The sequence below is a fragment of the Cynocephalus volans genome, chromosome 4 (genome assembly GCF_027409185.1).
Source record: "Cynocephalus volans isolate mCynVol1 chromosome 4, mCynVol1.pri, whole genome shotgun sequence".
NCBI classification, from domain to species: Eukaryota; Metazoa; Chordata; class Mammalia; order Dermoptera; family Cynocephalidae; genus Cynocephalus; species Cynocephalus volans.
The window spans coordinates 112,221,438-112,246,673 of NC_084463.1; the positions used below are offsets into that span (position 1 = coordinate 112,221,438).

Genomic DNA, 25,236 nt, shown 5'->3' on the forward strand with positions numbered 1-25,236 from the left:
TATTGACCTGTAATTTGCCAGACACTGCTAATTCCTGGTGCTACAAAAATGAATAAGAACCAGGTTTGTCCTCCAGATGCATACAGTCTGTGGAAGAGACAGAACTGCAAACCCATCATTTCAAAATGATAGGTACTAAGGGACTGAGTCAGTAGAAGTTGCTCTTGTGTACAACAGAGGGAAAAGTGACAATTGTGCTGGATTCTGAAGAATCACTAAATTTGGGAGTAAATAAAAAGAGTAAATGACAGTTTGAATGAAAAAAGAGGAAAAAGTAAAGATGATTTGATTATGATTTTAGACTGGGTATAGCCAAAAGTGAAGCAAAGATTGGAGATGCAGAGAAGAAAGTAATTGGTAAAGCAATGTCCAGCAGGAGTCAGGAGGGAGTGGAATTAGGAGTACTGGCTGAAGGACAGCTTATGAAAGAGAGCAATTGTCTTCTGAGACTGGAGGGAAGAAAGTGAATATTTTACTCCTAAAAACTCCTTGGGATAAGTGGTTTCTTTTGTGCTCACTTTTTAAGAATAACACTTGAAGTGAATATTTTTGTTCAGTCAGGCACTATGGGAAAAGTCAAATTATGAACCTTTGGAGAAAATAGCAATGGCCTAATCTTGCATATTCTTAGGGGTAGAGAAGATGAAGTCCATGTCACAGCTTGCAGTTTTGTCAAGACGGTGGAGGCCTTCAGAGATGAAGTTGGATCCCTTCCAGGAGGTTGTGTTGGAAAGCAGTAGTGTTGATGAATTGCGAGAGAAGGTAAGTTCATTGTAAATAAAATGAGCTAATATACATTTTTCCCTATGTTGCATAGGAGACAGCCTAGAAAAAGAGTACCAAATACTGATACAGCAAGCTGTCTTGGTCTCTGTCACATCTTGTGCCACACTCTGGTTGTTTTTAAGGGTTCCTGATGCTTTGAAAAGCTACTTTGGCTCCTGGCCATCTGGAAGTAGACCGTCACTTTCTGTTACTTGTATGAACTTTGTCATCGTTATTAAGATTAATTAGAGGGGCTGGCCCGTGGCTCACTCGGGAGAGTGCGGTGCTGATAACACCAAGGCCATGGGTTCGGATCCCATATAGGGATGGCCGGTTAGCTCACCTGGCTGAGCGTGGTGCTGACAACACCAAGCCAAGGGTTGAGATCCCCTTACCGGTCATCTTTTTAAAAAAAAAAAAAAAAAAAAAAAAAAGATTAATTAGAAATGCTAGAGTAAATTGCTGTATGTCTAAAAAACCAAATTAAGTAAAATTAAATGGAGAATCCAGATAAAGATCTGTTTTGCATTTTTGTATTTTAAGTTGAGAACTCCTAGGATCTCTGGGGAAAGGATGTATTATTCCATCAATGGTACTAGCACAATGTGCATTTTGACAAATATTTATTTCCATACTTCACACCAAACACAAAAATAAATTCTAAACATATTAAATTTACATTAAAAAATGACAAATGTAACAGATGAAAATATTTAAAATATTAAATATTAAAAATATTTTCATAATCCTGGAGAAAGATATTTGTAAACATAATACCAGAAGCCAAAAAGTAAGACCACATGAAAGCTTAAGTCTTCTGTACAGCCAAAAAAAGTATTTAAAAACAACCCATAAACAAAGCTAAAGACAAGAAAAGGGGAAAAAATTATTTGAAACATATATGAAACATGATGTCCATAATTCATAAGGAGCTACTATCTTAATAAGAAAAAGATGAACAATCTAATTTTAAAATAGGCAAAGAACATGAACAGGCATTTCATACAAGAAGAAATACAAATTATTAAAACAATAACATTATTTTTTACTTCTTAAATTGGTGAAGATTTAGAATGTCAAAAAAATACCTAGAGTCACCAAGGTTTGGGGGAAACAGGCAATATCATACACTTTTATGTATAAATTGATAGTAACTTTTTCAGCTAATTTGGCACTGTTTGTTAACATTTCAGGTATGCACATTTACATCTAGTAATTTGATCTATAGAAGTATTTGCAGAAATAGGCAAGGATATTCATGGAGATATGCAGTATAGCATTATAACTGGGAAAAATTGAAAACAGCCTAAATGTCCATCAGTAGGAGATAAAATGGTATATTCTCCAGTGTTGAAGAGCATGAAATTACTCTGTGTCCTATCCTCTTATATAGGCTATATAAAATTATTATATAGAGATATCAATGTAATTTTATGTATTTTAAATATATATAAATGTAGTTTGTATATGCACAGGAAAAAGTCTGGAAGGAATATAATAACTTGATATTTCTGGCACATGGTATTTGTAGGGTGGCCAGAGGAGAGAATTCCACTTTCTGCTTTTTCTTCTAATTTTTTTATGTCAAACACATATATGCATATATATATATATATAAATCAAGCTATTTCTGTTTGTGGAAAAAAAGGAAAATAATTTCTAAGCAAATTGATTTTTTCAGTGAACTCATTCATATGCATGTTTTCTTTTACAGCTTAGTGAAATCAGTGGGATTCCTTTGGAAGATATTGAATTTGCCAAGGTAAAGCCTGAGAATGCTTGCATCTGTCTATTAGCACATAATAAACATGGCTGATGGCATGATTTATTTATTCATTCTTTTCTCCTTAGGGTAGAGGAACTTTTCCCTGTGATATTTCTGTCCTTGATATTCATCAGGACTTGGACTGGAATCCTAAAGTTTCTACCCTGAATGTCTGGCCTCTTTACATCTGTGATGATGGTGCAGTCATATTTTATAGGTAAGATTAACAGTGTTTTTGTTGCTTCTAGGGATAAAACATTTCTGGTATGCGTAAATATCTTGTTTCCCATAAATATCTTTACTGTTGTTATGATATAGAACAGCACTAACCAGTAGAAATACAGTGAGAGCCATACATTATAATTTGAAGCTTCCTAGTAGCAACATTAAAAACAGTAAAAAGAAACATGAAATTAATTTTAGTAAAATAATTTTAATCTAATACATTCAAAATATTATCATTATAACATGTCATCAATATAAAAAAATCATTTATGAGAAATTTTACATTCTATTTATTGTACTGTCATAGAAATATTGTATGTATGTTACCCTTTCAACACATCTCAATGTGGACCAGGCATATTTCAAGTGCTGAATAGTCACATGTGGCTAGTGGCTACTATGTTAGACAGGACAGAGATAGAGGAAAAGGAATAGTAATTGGAGCCTGGCAGATGTGGGTTCAAATCTAGCTTTGTTATTTCCCTAGCTTCTCATCTATAAAATGACCACAATGATGTCTACCTTGCAGGATTTTAGGAGAATTAGAGCTATTGTAGTTAAAATAACTAGCACGGTGCCTGTTATAAATAGGTATTCAATAAATGATAGCTATTAATACTACTAATAATAACATGGAAATTATTTTATGCCATATTTAGAAGTGAGCAATGTGTTAATGATAAACATGCTAGGAATCTGGACATCCTAGTATATGAGATTATATAACCTAACCAATGACAATTAGATTTCATTATCTTGCTGAGCAGCATCATAGCATTCGAGCATAAATTAATAGAGGCAAATGGCTATACTGGTCTGATATGTAATTAATATTTTAAATATAGGGATAAAACAGAAGAATTAATGGAGTTGACAGATGAGCAAAGAAATGAACTGATGAAAAAAGAAAGCAGTCGACTCCAGAAGACTGGACATCGTGTAACGTACTCACCTCGTAAAGAGAAAGCACTAAAAATATATCTGGATGGAGCACCAAATAAAGATCTGACTCAAGACTGACTCTGCTAGTATAGCATTTTCCCTGGGGGATTTTTGGTTTTAATTAGATGGTTCACTACTACTGTGTAGTGCCATTATGGCCAGACATGGTTGGGGTAACCCAGTGACACCAGCACTGATTGGACTGCCCATCACCAATCAGAAGCTTAGTGCCCAATGGGCCACTGTTTTAACTTGGAATCATGTTGTGCACTATAGTCAAATGTACTGTAAAGTGAAAAGGGATGTGCAAAAAAATTTAAAAACAAAAAGCAAAACCTGCTTCTAGAAAAGGGGTAAGGGGAATGAGAAAAATTCTTTTATTTTGGACAGATGTGCACATAGCCGCTAGTAAAACTAGCCTCAAACAGGATGCTCATAGCTTAATAATAAAAGCTGTGCAAAGGCCATGAATGAATGAATTTTCTGTTTATTTCACTGATACACACATTACCTCATTGACAATTCAGAAGTAAATGCAACGTGTTGACTCTTGGAAAGCAGCAAAAATAGGAGCTGAAGAAATTCTTAGAACCAGCGTAACCCGGTAAAGAATTGTGAAATTGTGTTTTTATTTTATTTCATTTTTTGCAAAGTATTGAGAACATTATTCCAGAACATCAAAACATTTTCCCTTAGACTGCTCCCAGCAGGTGGCAGCTCAAATCGCTGCAATATTGTAATTATAACTGATTGTACTTAAGTTATGGATGTAGAGAATATGTTTCACTCGTTCATTCAGCATGTAAATAAAATTGATCCTATTGAGTTATCATAATTGCAGTTCAACTATTTACCATGGTTATTCTTTTCGCATATCATTCATTATGTACATTTATGTACATTGAGAAGTATAGCAATCTATGTAAATGTAATCCTCAGTGAGGTTCCTCAGTGCTGGCTCCCATAGGATTGTATTTGCCCTTGTTAATGAGGTTTTTCTGTTCAGCGGCTTCAATTATTTTTCTCTTAGTACGTTTATTTTGAAGATTTACTTCAAGTTTGAATCTTCTAGGATGCTTGTAAGACCCATTTTAATTTTTAGATTCATTTAGTAGTTACATGTAGTTTAACTTTGGGGAAACATCTTACCATCATATTGAATAAACTTGCTAGTAAGGTCAGGTCATGGTACGGACTGATGCAGTCAACATGATTTCATTGCAAAGTCTACTAGAATCAGCAAGTTTTTGCTTTGCTAAATAAAACTATTCAATGAACATAATTCTACATAAATTTTGAAATACCATCTAATTTATAAAAATCAATAAAAAAGTTTTGGTAAAACTTTTTCATGCCAGATTCTGTTTACAACAATGAACATGGCCAATAAAACATTTGTTCATGCTGTTGTGTTATTTTAGTTATTAAACTTTTGTGGATGAAGGATCTTGGTTAAAAATAGATTTGTCATCTTTAAATATAACATTTTGTAATGTATATTGAATAATTATCTCATGTCTATGATAAGATATATTTACAGTAAAGGTCTCATAAGAGACATGAAAAGATGTTAACATCCAACTTGGGGGATTCTGCCAATATTTTAAAATCAGATTTTTACCGTTTTTTCCTTTTAAGAAAGATAATTAGAAAATAGTATTCACAGATGTTGGCTTTGCAGTTTGAATATAATGGCTGAGAATTCCATAATGTCTTAAAAGTCTCGGAATCCACAAGGAAAAACAAATCTTTTCTAAGGTATTTTTCTGGCTAATTTTTATTCCATGTAAGCTGTGTAGCATTCAGCTAAATTTGGTAGAAGTAATGTTCTGAGTTTGCATTAGTGGAATTGGTAGTGTTCTCTGAGGAAAATGGGAAGAATTTGTGATGAATTGTCTTTCAGATCGTTTGGGTTTTCTGATGTAAAAGGACAGCTGTTTGGTCTTGATACAGGCCTGCTTGCTTGGGATACAGGGGTTAATAAATAGGGTTTCTGCTTTTAAGAACTGCTGTCAGTGGAGGCAGACTTGTAAACAAAATGGGCTTTGGGGTTTGATTTGGTTTGGTTTAGTGTTAAGAGTAAATGGTAAACTTCTTATACCTGCTCCTCAGTCTGTGCCTTCTGCTCAGAACTTGTGTGTATGTATAATTTTCTACAGGGCTAGTAAAGTTTTGTTTGTTCGTTTTGTATTTAATTGCTGCTTTTAATTGCAGGCATATTACAAATACCAAGAGTAGAGAAAATATATTTCGTTATAGAAAAGAAAAATTAAAAACTTCTTGCTTTTCAGTGCCTGATAAAGTGAAAACATAAGTTGCACTTTGTTGAAATTATTACATTTCAGTAAAGGAGGTGGTGAACTTTTCAAAGTGAATTTGTAAAGACAGGAACAGTAATTTACCTGAGGGAGACTAACGTGCTTCAGCCTCCCTCAGCTTTAGAGAATCAAGTGGACATCTCTAAGCCAAGAGGCACTGACTGACTCTGGATCAAGTGCCCTGAACCCAGGAGCAGTGGAGCCTGGTGATCGCTAATCTCCTGAGGCTGAGGCAGGCCACATGCAATAAATTGTGACCCTGCTCCCCACAGGTCATGCAAAGGTTTGAAGAGCTTTTACCATGGGGCAGATGAGTTTGTGTCAACCACGCATACTCTGTGAGAACCAAGTACCTGTATTTCTGAAGCAGGTGCTCAAGGCAAGAAGAGCATTCCAGCCAAAGCAGCCAAAGCTATGACTGGACATGGTTTCTGAACCATGTCATGTTTAGCTGGTCTATACAGAAATTTGCTAGATGAAGGTCCACTTCTCAAACTGCGGAAGTGTATGTAAGGGACAGTAGTCATGATAAAAATAGGGTGTGAAGGAGTCCAACACTAGAGTGTTTGGTGTTCTCATTTGTAATGGAATGGAAAGGAGTTTAAAAATGTGAGAAGAGGGACTGAACCTATGCCCCAGCTAGAAAATGATAAAATGAAATAGCCATTGGTTCCAGGCCCCACTGTTAGGAATGGTATTATGGTACATCAGTAAGCCAAGAGAGCAGGAGAGAGCTGCAGACTTAGACCATGGTCTAAGCTAAATGAGTGCATAGCATCACAGCATTGCAGTGTTGTTACTAAGTCTGGAAGTGACCTGTGAATGTATGGAATACAATAAAATCTTTTATTCTGGTTCATTCGCTAGTATTTCCTTTTCAATTGGATACTGTAGTTCTCCCTCTGGATTTTGTCCCTTTGTTCAGCATCAAGGCCCCAACCAACTCTTTTGCATTTATGACTTGCAAACTGTAGTCTAGAGTACCGTACATGGAATAGAAGATACTCTGAATTAGCAAGTTTTTTGTTTGCTAAATAAAACTATTCCATCTGAACAATTCTGTGTAATTTTTGAAAAACAAATCAATATTGTGGTCACTAGTAATCAAAAGCCTTATAAAAAAGACCATAAGTCCTGAAATCAAATGCAAAATTGTGTGTATGTGCAATTTTCTACGAGGCTAGTAAAGCAGTTTTTATCAGGTTTTTGAAGGAGTTCATGATGCAAGTAAAGCTTGTAGCCACCTGGGTTTAGTGTACATGACATCAGAAGCTGCCCCTTCCGTGTAGTTCACATGAGGAAGAGGGAGGCCGTAAATGTTTAGGTATATGTAGTGTTAATTTTCACACTTTGGCTTTCAATACTGGACAAACTTAAGAATGCATTGAAGCACATGCAATTATTTAGAAAAGAATGCGGCAATCAGCAGGGGTCCAGCAGGGGAGGGGGGCAAAAAAGTGGCGAGGAATTCTCTGCCCCTTCCCAGGACAGCACTGCCTCCTTCCACCCCGTCACCAGCTCATCTGTACAAGTTGGTCTTGATTGGTTAGAGCCTGGGAAGTCATCAGGCCAGGAATTATTAGTGGACCCTATAATCTTCCCTTAAGATCAGGACCAAACTCCCCTTTCCTTCTGCTTTCTATGCTCCCTGTTTCCTCCCCCCCACCCCCCAATACAGTCACACTGTTTTCAACCTCTTTTATAATGTTTAACCCATTTAAAGAGTATCAACTTGTGGAGATACAAATATACAATTTGTCCAATAACTGGGCCAATTGTGTTCTGTCGAATGCAGTTTCCCTGTGGAAAGTGGGCACTCATCAAGCTCTCAGGGCAATCCTATAACCCTTAAGTCATTTTGCATTGTTAAGAGAACCTGATTCTGAAGTTTTAATCCGTTCATTCAAAGCTCCTCTCCGACCCCCCTCCCCAGATGTGCTGCTGCTTGCTGGGAATGGGAAGGAGGGTGTTTGTGGTCAGTCTCTCAAGCTCCCCACCTGCTTTTCCTGCACCTGCTCTACTGAGGTGGGAAAAGTAAGGAAGAGGAAGAAAAGACAAGCATTCCATGAGCAGCCACCTGTTGGTGGTGAGCTTACTGTCTCCTTTCACCTGGTCACTGTTAACTCTTTTAGACCTGCAGGTAGATATCCTGCCAGTCCTATCAGCAAAGGACTCAATTCCAAACAGCACTGATGGCCCCTTATGTAATTTGACTCCATCTTTGGCCAACCTCCTGCTGGCAAGACATTCCACTGAAGTGTGTACCTCTATCCCATGCTGCACTGGTCCCCACCAAGTCTTCCTCTTTCTTCCGCGCCCCTATCTCTGGGGATGTGGGTGCTGTCAGAATCCGTCGTCTTTGCCTCTCAGAAACCACTGGGCTCAAAGATGTCGACCTTTCCCCTCTCTGCCTGGCTGCTCCAACAAGCCGAGCTTGTCCGGATGCTCCTCCTATGGTGGGTTGGTGGCAAGTCAGCATGTGCTGCAAAGTTCCCCCAACCTCCCCTTTGAGCTGTCACTGGCGCACATACAGAATTTAAGGGTGTTTCTCTCAAAGTTCCACTCAGAGGATTCAGCCAGGGGAATAAATCTAGTCTACGTCAGAGAGGGAAATAATCTGTTTCCCAAACACTGCAGTCTCCCCAAAGGGGATTTTGTACCCGTCTAGTCTTCCTTATATATGGCAGTTGTCATGCTGCTGCTGCTGCTGCTGAAGTGGCAGCTCTCAGCAAGCCCTGCATGAAGGTGCCTAGTGCCACAGCTGTTGGCCCTCTGAATTTGGAAACCCAGCCTAGCTAGCAAAAAGTAATCTCAAAGTAACTAGTCGGCATCTCTTGACTATCTGGAGATGCTGCACGGACCATAGGAATATTTAATGCCCCTGTTCTCGTCCTGCCCTCTCCCTTCACCACAGCAGGACCCCTCACTCCCTCTTGAGCATTTGTCCTTCTGCCCTGCATCCCTTTCTCCCAACTGCTGGTGTCCACAGCCAAAGAACCAGGCCAGTAGGGCTTTGTTCTCTTTCTGGCTAGTGTTCATGATGCAAATAGCCCATGTGCATTAGGAATGCTTTTGGCTTCAAATAGAAAGGCTAACAGCAGGTTTATAATGTTGGTGGTTTACTTAAAAAGGCATCCAGAGATGGCTGAGACTGGGGTTGGTCTCCTCCTCCATATCAAGAACGCAATCAGTGTCTTAACCTGTGGTAGGCAGAATAATGACCCCCCAAAGATGTCCATGTCCTGTGGATCCTGTGAATATTTACTTTACATGGCAAAAGAGGCTTTGCATATATGAATAAGGTTAAGGACCTTGACATGGGAAGATTATTCCGGATTATTCGAGTGGGCCCACTCTAATCACGAGTCCTTACAAGCAGAGAAACTTTCCCAGGTGCCAAGAACCAGAGAGATGGCACTTGAGAAGGATAGACCCATTATTGCTGGCTTTGAAGATGAAGGAGCCACGAGCCAAGGAATAGGAGCGACTTTTAGAGGCTTAAAAACGGCAAGGAAATGGATTCTCCCAAGAGCCTCCGGAGAGTAATGCAGCCCTGTCGATCATGTGATCACCAGGCTGCTCAGAGCCAAAGGCCATCTCCAAACACCTGTCCTCAAAGGCAGGAAACAAGGGAGGGGGATGGACAGCACGGACTCTCCTCTTGTTTGCCACTTTCTTTCTGTCAGTTTGGGGGAAAAAAGTCCTTCCCAGAAACTCTTTGCAGCCTTCTCCTTACACTTCCTCTGCCATATCTGGGTCATGTGGCCATCCCTAGAGTCCCCGAACTGATCTGCCTGGCTTCAGGAAGCAACTCTGGACCAGGTAGACGAGCAGGGAGTGAGGCTGAAGTGCCACACCCCACCCAACTCTTACCACATTTTATTTAGAATCGTGAGTGAAGTAGATGCCCCAGTTTTGCTAGGTGTGCATTTCAGCTAAGCATTTTCCCAAACCTCTCACATTCTTAAATTTTTGTGGTTATGATGACAACAGAGAGCAGGATAACATACCTGCATATGACCTACATGAGGGAAGGACCTAGTTTTATCTTATTCACCGCTGACTTTCTGTCACCTTATATACGAAAGGTGCTCAAGAAATTTTTTTGTTGAATGAAATAATTTTCAGCTTCTTCTCCAGACACTTCCTCGAGCTTACCTTGCCTCCCAGCCACTGCAAATCACTCACAGTTCCCTCTATATGGCACCCCTCCACCTGCCCATAGCCCAGAATGCCCTTTCCTATTCCCTCTGGCTACCTGATAAACTACTATCATTTTCGAAAGCCAGTTCCCATGCCAGCTCTCCCAAGCCAGGTGCTCCATCGAGGCTCCCACAACACTCTGTCCCAATATCGAGCTGACTGCTTTTGTTCTGTTGTTTAGCTGTATCTCCCTCATTAGACTGTGATGCCTTCAGGGTAGGGACCCTATCTGGGTCAACTTGGCACTGCCAGAGCCTATCACAGCATGTGGGACTGAGCAGTCTCTCCATACATATCTGTGAGGGTGCAGAGTGGTCCTGATGATTCTCCACTTTGAGCAGAGAACAGTCCCATATTTGATCTTACAATAATGAGTATACCTGGACATACTGTACTAGAAGCCGTTTTTGTTTGACTTCTACCTCTAGCCCTTAATCTTTTTGTGCCTCCATTTATTCATCTGTTAAGTGAAGAAAATGGTCCTGAATTCAATTAATTAAAAATGCACCTGAGTTCAATTAAAGATTAAATGAGCTGATATAGGTAGACTGCCTAATACGGTCCCTACCACCCAGATCACCTAGATATATACACATAGTAGCTTTATTATTACAGTCCCTGAAGATCTTGTATTGCAGCCCAGAACTGCATTTGATTAAATAAGGCTCCCAAGAAAAGGTTATATATATATTCCATTTGATCTTCCAGAAGACAGTGAAGCATTTACACTCCTCAGACTAATTCCCAGCCCCAAATGGTTAAGATTTCTAAAATATTTTGATGCTAAAAGAGGTGTGCTTCAGTTGTCTGGAAAATTTACTTCTATGGAAGAAATCTTTTTTCACTATACAGGTCATTTCTATTTTATTTTTTCTGGCTGAAAGCATTTTATATTTATTCAAAGTCAAAGGGAAAAAAGAAGTCCAAGAACTACAGAAGAGTACTTGAAGTGATTTATGCTTGATTTCTAAATGCAACATATGTGTTTATACATAATTTAAAACTCAAAGAAAGCATGCTTATACAATCGTGTGCAACTTTAAAATTTAATAACTCTAGATTCACAATGGAAACAGTCCATGGCACCTGAAAATATCATTTGTGGAACGGCATACAGTTCAGTCTTCTCAGTTTGGATATTACAACCATATTTCATAGAGCCCTGCTTGCTTTGATTTTCTCCATGTGGTTGATAATGGTCTTTAGTTGCTGCTAAGTGATTTTGCAAATTTCATTTATAATCCTGGCCCTACAAGTACCTAGGTGCTGTTTCTGCAAGTTAACTTCTATACTATGCTCCAATCATGTACCTTCAAAGTTACTAATGCAACTGCCAAAGGGGGACAGTGTCACTACCATTTGTCTCCACTAGAATACTGGCCACCCCACACTGGTGAGGACACTGCTATTTCTACCAGTAGAAGTTTAATCTCGGAGAGACAATGGAGCTAGTCTGACCTTAATTCCAGATATACCTCAAAAGAAGAAAAATCCCATTCACACTCCTTTTGGGAGGTACTTTTGGTGGCACTGGTGGGGCTGGTGTGGGGTAGTGAGGAAAGCACTGGGCTTGGAGTCACACTGGGTAAAACCTGCTCTGGTCTTCACTAGCCGTGTGACTTGGGCAAGTAGCTTGCAGTCTCTGAAACTCTAGATCCTGGACAGACAAGGAGAACAACACCCCCCTGCTAGGCTGTGGTGAGGAAGTGAATAGATCACGGATAGAAAGATGCTGCCCCGGCACAGAGGTAGGAGCTGAGCACACCGCTAAATGGGTGAACTCACGTAACGCGGATGACCAGAACATTTCATCTGCAGCAGCTGAAGGCACAGCTTGCCTGTGCCTGTGGAAAGAACTGCATGAAAAACTCATTTGCTGCATTTTTGCCAGGTTGATGTTTGCAAAGCAGGGCACTCTTCACATTTCTCCAAGTCTCCACCATGGCAGTCTCCACATCCTTTCCCATTCCCTCCCCTCAAACAATTCTCAAAACGATGTAGAACAAGATGTACCAGCTGCCAACCAGCAGGGGCAAAGAGGCCAGTGACTTGGACCAAGCTTAGCAACTCGGTCCCACCCTCCCCATCCACAAACACCCTGTCTTCCCAAGCCCCACAACTGTGACCTGTGGAGTGCAGCGGGGGGCAGTCGGACAAATGCACAGCACCTCGCTTTGTCATGCCAGAGGGGGAATTTACTGGGGAGAGGACATGGACAAAAGCCTGGGCAGTGCACACCTAGAGGAACACCTGGGAAATAAATTAGCTCTTTCTATTGCACATCTACCCGCACACAGGTCTGGATCTAAATCTCGTCCCCTCCCAGCAGCTCAGCGGTGGCGATGGGCTCCCCAAGCGCCAGCTCCTCGGCCAGGCTCCTCTCCAGGTTCTCCAGCTCCTGGCGCACCTCCTCCATGAAGCCGCCGTCCATGTAGGTGTCAGGGGCCTCTCTGGGCAGCAGGCTCTCCCCGTCTTGGTCACGGCCTCCAACAAAAGCCGGTTTGCACACATACACCAGGCTGTGGCTGGAGAAAGACTGGGCTGTGGCTCAGGGGGGCAAAGCCTAGGCATGAGGCTCAACATCCCGGGGGACAGGCCCCAGGACTCTGGGTATAAGAGTTGACAGCAACATCATGCCCTCTAAGTCTCCTGTCTATCTGGGCCTGCCTGTAGGCAGGAGGCAGCCTGACAGTGGTGTAGTCCAATTGCCACATAGCTGCTGCCCATGTGGGGAGCTCCGGGCCTCTGTGGTGACAAGGAGGGGAGTTTGGCCTGCCCAGCACCCTGCTTCTGCAGAGAAAGAAGGCTCAGCAGAGGCTGCTGTGAGGACAGGAAGATGCACACTGAGAAGCTGGCCATGTCTGAGCCCTGAGCTCACAGGCTCAGCAGCCTCTGCCACCACTGGTGGCGTCTTCCACCTGGGGGCACACTCCTGATCTCTCTCCTACCTCTCTACCAGCACCATTTTCTCTGCTTGTCCTTCACGTGATGGGCCTGGGCTCCCTCCTCAGCCCCTGGCTCCTCTCCCTGAGTCATCCCCTTACAAAGTTTCAGCCGCCATCCAGATAGAGCCCCAGATCCATGACCTGACTGCTGATTAGACCCTTCCATCTTCATGACCCAAGCACTTCTCAAGTGAATCCTACCCTGAACTGAATCTGCATCTCTCCCAGGCAGGAGCAGGCCCCCCTGGATGGTGCCTTATCCGCCCTCAACCCCCCACAGCAAGGGTACGTGGGGCCTCACCTGTGGGGCTGGCAGAGGAGGCCACTGGCACAGGGGCATCTGTCCAGAGCTCCATCAGGCTCCAGCTCCCAGGTGATGAGGTCCAGAAGGCGGCTGGCAGGGTCATGGCAGAGTTCGCCCTCCACGGGCAAGGGTGTGCACACAGGGAACAGCAGGCCTAGAACCAGCCAGAGTCACCCCTGCATTCCCAGCACCAGGCAGGCACCACGAGGAGGGAGCAGAGCAAGGGGATGCAGCCTCCCACCTTCCACCCTCAACCCCAGAGTGCGGGTTAGGATGGAAGAAGCGAAGGAAAGGACACAGAGCAGCAGCACAGGCCTGGGAGGGAAGGATCGGGGAGGGCAGAAGCAGTTACAGAGGACTGCTGAAGAGGTGGGCTGGGTTTTGAGGGCCAGAAAATATGGAGAAATTACGAATGGAACAAAGGCAGTCAAGCCCCATGCACAGCACCAACCACGGCCTGGGGATGGCTCAGTGGGGAAACGTGGGGCCAGTGAGATTCCCAAGTGGGCTGAGGAGTCGTGGACAGAAGAGGAGGACGGGCATGTTGGAGCTGGATGAGGCCTTGTGCGTGGGACTGAGTCTGACAAAATGGGAGATGACAAGAGCCACTGCAGGTCCCAGAGGAGCCACACCCAGAAAGTTGCTCTTAGGAGAACTACTGAGGCAGCAGGTACCGGGAGCCCTAGTGGGGCTGGGGAGGTGGCTAAGGAGAATTTTTCCGAAGCACTGGTGGGAGCGGAGAGAGCCTGAGCAGACCTCACTGGGAGGGCAGTAAGAAAGGAGATGGCAGGAGAAGGGGGCGGTTTGCCTGGAGGAGGACCGGGCCAGGTGCTACCTTCGGGGCCTGGAGAGTAAGCGCATGGGGGAGGGGTGCATGAATCCCACCCATCTGGGGTGCTGCTCCTGCCCTGGGCTCCTGCATCCTGAAGGTACTTAATTTCTGGGAATTAACAGGTGAAAAAAGAAAAAAGAAAGGAAGAAAGGGTGATGGTCCTCCCACACCAGGCAGAGGCTGAGAGGCTGGGACACACTGAGTGACATTCAGGAGTCTGCCCAGGAGGCAGGACTCTGAAAAGGTGCGGTTGACATAGACATGGACGTGGCCCCTGGAGGCACAGGCAGATGGAGCTTGGGACAGGGTTTCCCCTGCACCCAGAGGGGAACCCGCCCACCTCTCTGGAAGGCACAGCACAGCCCAGGCTTGCAGTCCCTCTGGTTGTCGCAGATGGTTCCGTTGCCGCCTCTGTTGGCTGTTTTGGTACAGTGACCCCAGACACAGAGCTGGTCTTCACAGCACTCACTGTCCCGGGTGCAGAGCTGCAGAGGGGTGGGAAGGAACTAAGAGCCTGGCCAGCTCACAGACCTGGGAGCCTGGCTGATGGCCCAGCCTGAAGATGCCATGGGTGGGCTGACCCACACCCTCCCACTGTAGCGAGGAGACCAAGGCGTAGGTTGGTGGGGCTTTTAGAGGAAGTCAGGGCGGAGAATGCTGGAGCTTGACTGGCAGGATGTGAGGGTCAGACACTGGAAAATGGCCACCTAGGGGGAGTCACGTACCTGAGTCTTTCTGTCCAGCTTAGGATTTTGCAAAGGACAGTAGGGTGTCCTTGTGGCTCCCCCATACATGGGCTTGTGCCTTTGTCCCTTTTAATTAGGTCCCTTGGTCGGGAAGGCAGGTAGCTCAAGGCCCCAAGATACAGGCAGCAGCATCAGAAACCCTGATTAAGTTAAGGCCTGAGCTGGGAGGGCACGTGGGGGCGAGGGCCTGGAGCCACTGAGAACAGCGATGAGAGGGCAGAGGCGCGGCGGTGGTGCTGAGCGAGGCAGGCAGGAAGGTACGACAGCGGCCCCCTCACCAGGGATGGGGCCGGGCCACGCAATCAGAACCCCTTCATTTTCCAAACATATTATCATGCCATGCTACTGTCTTAACAAGAATAAAGGACAGTAGAAAGTCTGTGGGCCCATGTGGGTTTGTCCCAAGTATCTGCTGGGTGGAGGGAAGAGTCTCCCTTGCCCTGGCTTCATGTCGCTCAGTGAAGCCTCCGTTAGGGAAATGCTCCGCCTCGTCCCGCCCCTCCCTCTGCCTCTGCCCTCTCTTGATGGGCAGGTTGGGAGAAAGACTGGGGGCGGGCTGCAGGTTCAGAAGGAGAACAGCTGCCCTGCTGCCTGCCTGGGGGCTGCAGGGCTGTCGTCCCTTGGGGGGAGGGACAGGTGTCAGGCTCCTCCTCTCTCCTCTCTCCTTTTCTCTGCTATTCATGAGGCAGACAGTGTAACCAGAAGTCATGGGGTGCGGGGAGGTGGCCGCAGGTCTGCAGATGGCTTCCTGGTCACTCTGGGCGTCAGCCCCTCTTCCAGGAAGCCCAGCTGAGCACCCCTGGGGGCCCCTGGCCTTCTCCCCAGGCCCCCATGACCCTGATGCTGCAGCCCCATGGCCCCTGGGCATAGTCACCGTCTGCTGGTCCCGGCATGGCTGGCAGGTGTACTGGAAGCTGGCAAACTGGCAGTACTTGCCGGGCCCGCAGTCCTCATCAATGATGCACTCCTGGGGAGGGAAGGGGCACCTTCGTCAATGAAAGGCAGAGCAGCTGACCCTAGTGCCCTGGAAGGACAAAGCCCTCTTCTCATTCCCGTCTTGACCCCACAGGTCAGCATGGTCATGAAAGGTCCCCGTTCGTTGCTCCTGAGCCCTGCCCAGCTGACTGCTCTTCAGCACCTCCATTCGCGCTGGCTGAGCGGGGCCTCGCCTGCAGGTGCTCCTGCCTTCCCCAACCCCCCAGAGCCTGCAGGATGCCACACCCAACTCACACAATCGCCATCTGTGCACAGTCCTCCCCCACACAGCCAGCACGGGAGCGCAGCCTCAGGGCTGTTCTTCCACAAGGAGCAGATGGATTTAATAACAAGTGCTAATGCATTCCAGGCTGGCAGACTGTGCAGAAAGGGCTGGAGTTTGGCAGGGGCGGGGTGGGGGTGGGGGTTCACCCTGCCCCCAAGGCCCTGACCCGCCCACAGGGAGCTATGCTCAGGGTCCTGGGTCTGGGGTCCCAGCTGTGAGGTGAGAGCAGGGGACTGGAATCCAGCCCTCCCCAGCCCAGCAACCATCTCCTCTGGATTGCTGGCTCCACTCAGCTGGGGACATGGGAGGAGAGGAAGGGTAGGGGATCTGTCTACCCTGGAGACATGAATTGCAGCAAAGAAGGGACATGGGAGAGGGCACTGTGGCCCTGCTGTGATCACTGGTCAGAGCAGGGCTGCTTCAGCTCCCAGACCTGCTGTGAGGCTCAGGCCCAAGAAGTGGCAGCTTTAAAGCAGGGAAAGGAGGGCAGGAGAAGAGGGCAAGTGGTGACAAGAACCCTCGCAGGGCCAGCACCGTGCAAGGCATGACATCGGCTTTGCTCAGTGCCTCCTCCCAGCAGGCCATGGGCAGGGATTGCCTTCCCCATGTTGCCAACCGGGCAATGAGGGCTCAGAGAGGCCAAAGAGCTTCCCCAAGACAACATGGCTAGTTTGGAGTAGAGGGACTATTGCCACCACCAGCCTTTGAGCCAAGGGTGATCAGGGCTCCAGATGAAGCAGCCAGAGATGGAAAGACTCTCCTGAGGCCGGGTGTTCTGGGGTCCCAGCAAACTTCCAAAAAGGGCTTGGGGAAGGGACCTGCTACCCGCTCTGCTCCTGACCTAGGGCATCCTCTGTACTGAAAGCAGGTGGGGAGCCTGAGCCAGAAAAGCCTGGATAAGCAGGCCTGGACCTCCGTGGCCAGGGCTGGTGCCCACCTCTGCTGTGTAAGCTAGTGCTAACGATGAGGACAGGGAAGACTGCAGACAGGGTCTTCCGGGGACCTGGGGTCCACGCATGCATGTCAGCTGGGGTCGGCAGAGAGGCTGCAGGCTTGGCCTCTCTACAGCACTGTTGTGGCCCCAGCCTGGCAGACCTCAGGGCATGGATCATGCTCTCCCAGCCAGGAAGACCATTAGGCCACTGGACACCACCTTCCTGCAGCCCCCTCTGAAGGATGGCAGGCAGGAGGTCAACATGAGAAGTCTGTGCTCTTGGCATGTACCAGTCATCACCATACACGTGTCTGGCGGCCAGCTCTGTGCTCACCTGGGACTTCAGAGGAGACAAAGTCTGACTCCCAGGAGAACCGAAAAGCAATTGATCTCTTTACTGTAAATTCTCCAAAAATGTCAAAGGTGACCTGACACCCTGAAACATTACGTAAAATGACTCCTCTGCATGGCTCTCGGAGTCCTACCCATCTCAGCCAGCCCCTGCCACCCCCTTCCGCCGGTTCTGCCCATGGCTTTCACCAACACTGTGCGGTGCTGGCGTTCAGCAAGCGCGCTCTCCCTGTCAAATGTGGGCGCTGATGCTTGTGTTCTGTTGCTTTCTCAGCAACCCTAAAATGTCAGGTATGACACCATCACTGTTCTGGCCCGAGGCTCTGAGGGGGGACGGCTGCCCACATTAAGGGGCTGAGTCAGAACTAGAGCCCATAGTGGCAAGAGAAGTCCACGAGGCTGTAGGTCGATCCCAAGACCCTCCTTGTCCCCGCCCACCACGCCCTCCTACGCGCAGACTCAACCCAGGCAGTTGGGCGGAAGCTTCCTGACGTTTCTTCCACAGCAGAACGGCAAGAAAATGGAGTGGGAGAGACGACATCTGGAAGGGGAGAAGGGCCTACAGGCATTGCATCCCTTCTCTGAATCTGGTCATATTTTTAGGCATTAGGGACACAAAGTGAACAGGAGGAGGTCCCTGCCCTTAAAGAATTCATAATCCAATTGGAAAAGAATAGGGAAAAAGGCAACTCAGTAGAAAAGACAAAAAAAAATTCTCATAAGAAATTTTTTGGCCTTGTCACATAGAAAGATGCTCAACCTCACCAGTAATCAAGAAAATGCAACTTAAAAGAGCAGAATAACATTTTTTGCTTAGAATGGAAAAAAATTAAAAGGTTGATCATCTCCACGACAAGCAGAATAATGCCCCCCAAAGATGTCCACATCCTGTTCCCCAGAACCTGTGGGTATGTTACATTACATAGGAAGGGGAAATTAAGGTTGCAGCTGGAATTAGGTTGCTCATCAGTTGACTTGAAGATAGGGAGATTATCTTGGCTTATCCAGGCACATGAGTGTAATCATAAGGAACTTTAAAAAAGGAAAAAGGAGACAGAAGAAGAGTCAGTGTTAGAATGATGCCGCATGAGATGTCACCAAGACTCCACCAGCCATTGTTAGTTTTGAAGATGGAAGGGGCCATGGGCCATGGAACAGAATCTCTCCTACAGCCTCCTGAAAAAAATGCAGCCCTACCCACACCTGGATTTTAGCCTAGTGACACTCGTGTCAGACTTCTGACCTACAGAATTGATAATAAATTTGTGTTGCTTTAACCTACTAAGTCTGTGGTAATCTGTTACAGCATCAATAGAAAACTAATATAATACCCAATGTTGATTTGAGGAAATGAGCATTGCTGGATGCTGTGGGTCATTTAAAATTGAATTAGATTTTTACACAGGCAATTCATCAGCATCTACCAAAAAGTTAAATGCATATGTCCTTTGAAATTTCCCTTCCAGGTGACCATCCTCAGAAACACTTGCCCATATGTGCAAATATCTGAGTACAAGGATGTTTAAGACTACATTATTATATTATTTGTAATCCAGAAATAACAGAAATGCCCAGCAAGAGGGAACTGATTAAATTACCGTAGTCCTTTCATGAGGAAATGCCTCCATGCAGACATTAAAAAGAATGAAAAACTTCTTTGCGTAGTGATTCCTATAAGGCATCAGTAAGTAAAATGAGCAAGCATTAGAACCATATAGTCCCATTTTTGTAAAGCAGAATACCATCACATACATGCTTGCACCCAGCACTGTGCCTGGCACACGGTGGGCATGCAATAGATATGCACTGGATGGATGAAACCACTTGCATATTACTGTGTTAACAAAATGCTGATTGTTAGCAATGATTTGGGAACCAAAGCAGAAAACACATACGTTCCATTAATTTGGCTTCTCATTCCCCAAAAGTCCTTGTAGACTTGGAATTTTCACTATACATTTCCTCTTTCAAATCTTTAATTAAAAAATATGAGCTTAGACCCTTCTAGCATGAATCCCTGTGAGACCCTGCTGTTCACCATTCCCCATCAAGAAGAGTACACATTCACTTTAGGAATATCTTCCTTTCCCTAAACGTGCTCCTATGCATGAAAGAGCATCCCCTGCAAAGCCACAGTGAAGAAATGAATTATTTTTCTAAGTATGGAAAAATGTTTTGGAATGAAACCTTACCAAAGACCTTTAAAAAATCTGAACACACTAAAGCTACTGGTTTCCTTGCTGATGTGTTTTTGCCACATCCAAGAGCTCCGGAAAGTTAGTTCCACACATCAGCCCCGCAAGAAAGCTCGGTGCTTTTGTTATAATAGAGCCCACCAGCTCGTCTGGTGTGGACGTGTGACCATCATCCCCCGCACACCCTAGAAATGCTTTTTAAGAATTGTGATAGTACTAGAACTTTGGGACTCTAGGGTGCACAAACTGAATCCTGGTTTTGCCACTTAAGGGCCATGTGACCTTGGGCTGCTGATTCAACTTCTGTTAAAAATGAAGAAGATGGCAAGAGCTATTTTGCAGGGCTGCTGTGTTGAGTTGCCGCCCCGTGGATTGTGGCCATAGCAATAGTAGCTACACTTCAGATGCATACATGTGCGTCTCCACCCATCCAATGCCCGAATCCCCATGGCACACCCTTGCCAGGGGACCAGCTTGTCAGCAGAAAGACACATCTAGAACAACAGGGCCTGATGTTTCCACCATCAGCTCTACATCTCTGTGCCTGTCAATACTTGGGGATTGAACACCATGTCCTGATTTATCTACATCCACAGGGTATCAGGTAGGTGGGCTGTAGGAAAGTCCTGGGGCAGAGTGGCCTCTCATACAAAGACCAGGCTTTCCATACAGTGAGGTTATCCTGAGGACCCCTGAGCAGTAGGGGCAGAACTGGTGCTGGAGCTGGAGACCTGAGGAAGAAGTCAGGTCCTCCAACCTTAGCAGACCTGAGTGGGTAGGAGGGGAGGGCATGGGTTGGTGCCCCACCCCGAGCACAGCCAGACCCGGAAGTGAGAAATCCTGATTTTTATTCTTTTCAGTAATTCCAATTTCTCTTACCTGTGCTCCAGGGTTATGTCCACATTTCGGCCAATGTTTTAAAGTGGCCTCAGCACCCACCTGGGCCCAGGATGGCTGAGGAGCTGAGATCTGCAGTGAGAGGCCTGGAGGAGTGGGGCTCTGTGGCTTCCCCAACTACAGGCTGCGGGGTCTTTGTTCAAGGGGTCTTGTCATATGGAGTGGCTGGAGAAGGGACTCCGTTCTACACCAAGGCTACCCTGAAGATGCACACCAAGGGTAGGATGCGGGGCCTTTGCCGAGTGCTGCGGAGCATGATGGAAGGGACACCCCATGGAGCCCCTGCCCTTCAGAGGCTGTGACACGATCCTTCGTGTCTTGACAAGGAGCCCTACACAGCAGGCCACTAGTGACCAGCCCTCAGCACAAACTCTCTCTAATCCCCTCAACATGGTTCTTATTATCCCCACTTTACAGACGTGGAAACTGAGACTTAAGGCAAAGGATCACCCAGAGTCACCCAGGTCATCAGAGCTGGAGGCAAAAGCCCCTACAGACGGGCTCTTTCCATGTCCTCCTGGAAATACCATCATGTCTCTCCCCGTTCAGTGCCAACCAGCCTCCTCTCCCTCAGTCACAGCTTAGCAGAGCCTGTGTGAGACATGCCTGGGCCACACACGTCCCCAGAGATGGAGGCAGGACTTGTGGCCGACACTGTGGCCATCAGGGCCTAATGTCACCGTGGCTGAATGGCAAAAGCCAGCACTTGGGCTGCAAGGCTCCTCTGCAGTCCCAGCCACTCCCTGTCTGTCCCCACTCTTCCCTCCCATCCCAGTGGGGAAGTCTGATGAACAGCGCAGAAGCCGGCCATCAGGACAGCAGCCATGCAGAGGAAGGCTGCTTGTCCTCTGCAGAGGGAGCTATATTTAGAAGGTGCAGAAGCTGGAAGGAGGTGGGGCTGACAAGGAACACGGCACAGACTTGGCGGGGATGCTGGGCCTGGACTCTGCCTGGTGTTTCCACACGTCGTGACATAGTGTAAAATAGCAAAGGAGCTGTTCTGTGTTTATCAGAGGAGAGAGGCTTCTGGGAAGCAGAGGCTGAAAGTCGGCGGGAAGGGGACAGGGGACAGCAAGCAAATTGGGCAAGGCTTCCCCAGGTGCCTGGGGCCCAGGGGCATGTGGCTTCTTAAGACCCTCCTGTTGCTGCAGCCTGGTTCTCACAGTGGCAGGGGCATTTGGTTTTCTCACACTCCTCAGGAATCCCAGACGTCCTGTTCTGGTGAGGACCAAAGGAGGAGACCACCCAGAATGGACCCCCTGGGGGGCAGCAGCCTCCCCGCTCTCCCCGCAGGGCCATGGCTCGGGAGAGAACATCGGGGGGGCCACCTGCAGGTGGACTGCAGGCCTGGGGGCCTCCACCAACCATAGCTCACTGGCCCTCCGAGCTCTGTGCAATGCAGCTGGAGGGGAAGAGGGCAGGAGCAGACGTTCAGAGAGCACCTACTGTTTGCCTGCACAGGCTTCAGGCTGCAATTGGCTCTCTCCGATGCTCACAGCTACCCTGTGAGGTCAGGCACTGTCTTAGTCTGTTTGTGCTGCTGTAACAGAGTAACTGAGACTGGGTAATTAATAATGAACAGAAGAAATGTACTGGCTCATGGTTCTGGAGGCTGGGAAGGCCAAGATTAAGAGGCTGGCACCTGGAGAGGGCCTTCTGGCTGGGCCATCCCATGGCAGAAGGTGAAGAGCAAGAGAGGGCAGGAGAAAAGGGAGACAAACTTGCCTTTTTAAAACAAAACCCACTCCTGCAATAATGGCACAACCTTATCACTACTTACAGGTCCCACCTCTTAATGCTGTGACAGTGGTAATTAAATTTCATCACGAGTGTTGGAGGGACATTCAAACCGTAGCAGTCACTGCCTCGTATTCCCCCAGCACGTGCTTGGCAATGTTGCCATTCACTGAAAGAATAAAAGAAAGTGAACAGACGAACAGATGAACCACCGTTGGTCAATCTCCATTTTGCAGATGAGGAAACTGAGCCTCATAGCCCAATGTTATCAATAGAGGAAAAGCTAAGATTTAAACGCAAATCCATTAAATCCCCAAATGCTCACTCTTTCTACTGTACCCTGTGGCCTCCGAATGCCCAATTATGGATCTGTGTCCCACAAAATTCCTGTGTTGCCCCTAATACTTCAGAACGTGACTTATTTGGAGACAGGGTTATTGCGGATACAATTAGTTAAGATGAGGGCATCAGGGTGGGCCCCAATCCAACACGGCTCCTGTCCTTGTGAAAAGGGGACATTTGGACACAGACACGTGTAGAGGGAAGATGGTGTGAAGAGATGCAGGGAGAAGACGGCTGTCTACAAGCCAAGGGGACAGGCCTGGAGGATGTTGAGCTACGGAGACCAGGACAGGGTTTCCTGGCTGAGCCCATGGTCAACAGGAGGTCCCAGGTTCCGGCACCACAGCCCCACACAAAGTCTGGTCACTCGAGCTCTGGGTGGGGCACCTTGCCTGTCAATGGCCATTTCCTGGCTCCAGGGTGGGGTGAGAGTGCCAGGTCCTGAATGCTCCCAGGATCAGCAGGTGGTACAATATGCGAGATGAACCAATGTCCCCTCCCAGACGTGGGACTGTTCCCAGACCCCTGGGCTGGGAGGCAGCTTGGCCCCAGGCACCCTCCTGAGCAGAGATGGTCCCACAGAGAAGAGCAGGCTATAGGCATGAATGACCAAGGCCTGATTCACTCAGGACTGGAGGTCTTCTGGGATGCAGGCTTTGCACTGCCAACACCAGGAGAGCAGGCACAGCCCCCACTTCCCCACTGGGCCCCCACACTTCCCTCATTGCCACACTGCTTGGCTGCATGGGGGTGAGATGCAGGCTTCGGGGCCCGTGCCTGGGTTCGAATATGGGTTCACTTAGAGCTGGGTGATTTTGGGCAAATCACTGAGCCTCTCTGTGCCTTGGTTTATCTGTAAAATGCGGAACCTCATTGAGGCTTAAAGAGAGAACATGCACATTAGACCTCATGCCTAGTTTAACATCAGCACAGCCATGTTAAGCAACTTTCCACCCTCCTCCCCCTCCCCTTTCCCTTCTCTGCTCTGGGAACTGGTCAGAGAAATTCCTCTCCTGGGATGGGGTAAACATGACTGTTATCATCAAAGGAATATCTTGGGGACTGCAGTAGCAGGCTTCGGGCTGGGCTGAGAGGAATGCTTTGTACTGACATAGTGGTGACACTCATCAAAAGCCTATGCCCTAACTGACCAGATGTTAGTGAGCTATTAGTGCTGTGTCACCTTGCATACCACTGATTTTGCAATTGCCCATTACTCTGCCAGAACCCTCTCTCAAAGTAATATAAAACCCCTGCTTTCCTTTGTTCTGGGGAGCTGATCTAACCTGGTCTCCCCTCCACGCTGGTGGAATAAAGCTTCTTGGTGGGAACGGCACCTGGCTCGGGTCTCTCTCTCTCTCTCCCTCTTCTCCATCTTGCAGAACCTAACAATGCACACGGTGTTTGGTGGCCTCCAGCCACTTAACCCCTAGACCACATCTCCATCTGCAGAGATTAACTCATGGCAGGAGCTCAAGGATGGCCTTGGAAAGGAAGATTCAGCAACTGCCTGAGCTTAAGTTTGGGCCACTGGATCTCATTCTACTAACGAATACTTTTTCTACTGAAAAGGCCCTGAACATCAGGCTTGAGACGGGGCTCTCACCCCTCACCACAAGACACCTCCTGCTGCATCCCGAAGGCCTCTGCTGTTGAGGGGGAGACAAAAAGGGAGGAAGACAGCCGCACAGAACTACAGGAGGGCCTGGGGCTGGCCAGCTACCAAGCAGGACAAGCAGGCATGCAAGGGGCAGGAAAAATAAACACAGGCCAATCACCCCTGTGGATGAGGCCCCTGGGCACCCATCACCTCATCTCACCCTCTTGCAAGAGAAGCCCCATTGTACAGACAAGGAAGCCAAGGCAGTGAGATGAAGTCACCGGCCAAGGTCATGGGTGGCAAGAAGTGGCAGGGCCACCCTCAAGCCAAGTTCCACTGGACCCCAACCCCGTGTTCTAGGAGATAAGGGCAGACCCTGGGAGCAGATGGGCCAGGTCAGGGGCCCAGGTGGGGACAGGAGGTCTCAGGTGAGGCAGGAGGGAGCTCTGTTGTTCTCAGGGAGGCAGGGCTGCCAGCTGCACCTGCTGCAGGAAGGCAGGGTCCACGAAGCGGGCCCAGGTACAAGGTGAACAGAGCATGAGGGAAGGCGCCCAAGAGAGAGTGGAGTCGGCCTCCCCTTTATTCTGTGGGATTTTTAAGAGGCTCCCTATTCCTGGGAGTCATTTTTTGACCTTGAAACCAAGCGAATCACAGGAGTCTGTAAACCATACATTTGTCTTGCATACAGCAGGGCGTCTCCAGTCTTCCCTGGACACTGCACTGGAAACTTCACACCAGTTTAAGGTGGTGGGAGCCCCAAACCTCACCAAGGTTCTGATTCTGGCCTGACCCATGCTGCAGAGACTGCCCTGTGGAAAATCCAGGCAGGAGCCAGGAGCCAACACCAGCTATCATTATCCTAAGTGCCAGCATC

General features: G+C 47.1%; 2 protein-coding genes across 2 annotated transcripts in view; one reads left to right on the forward strand and one right to left on the reverse strand.

The window, feature by feature from the left end:
* The window catches only part of USP47 (ubiquitin specific peptidase 47), a 114,848-nt gene extending 107,974 nt beyond the window's left edge, over nt 1–6,874 (forward strand). The window contains exons 26-29 of the mRNA XM_063095906.1: nt 632–762; nt 2,480–2,527; nt 2,617–2,747; nt 3,601–6,874. Of these exons, the coding sequence (XP_062951976.1) occupies nt 632–762; nt 2,480–2,527; nt 2,617–2,747; nt 3,601–3,775 (485 nt within the window). The 3' untranslated portion in view covers nt 3,776–6,874. The remainder of the gene's footprint in view (nt 1–631; nt 763–2,479; nt 2,528–2,616; nt 2,748–3,600) is intronic.
* Nucleotides 6,875–11,250: 4,376 nt separating this feature from the next.
* Nucleotides 11,251–25,236, reverse strand: part of DKK3 (dickkopf WNT signaling pathway inhibitor 3) — a 45,000-nt gene continuing 31,014 nt past the window's right edge. The window contains exons 4-7 of the mRNA XM_063094241.1: nt 15,920–16,012; nt 14,640–14,784; nt 13,465–13,621; nt 11,251–12,743 (exon numbers count right to left, since the gene is read on the reverse strand). Of these exons, the coding sequence (XP_062950311.1) occupies nt 12,524–12,743; nt 13,465–13,621; nt 14,640–14,784; nt 15,920–16,012 (615 nt within the window). The 3' untranslated portion in view covers nt 11,251–12,523. The remainder of the gene's footprint in view (nt 12,744–13,464; nt 13,622–14,639; nt 14,785–15,919; nt 16,013–25,236) is intronic.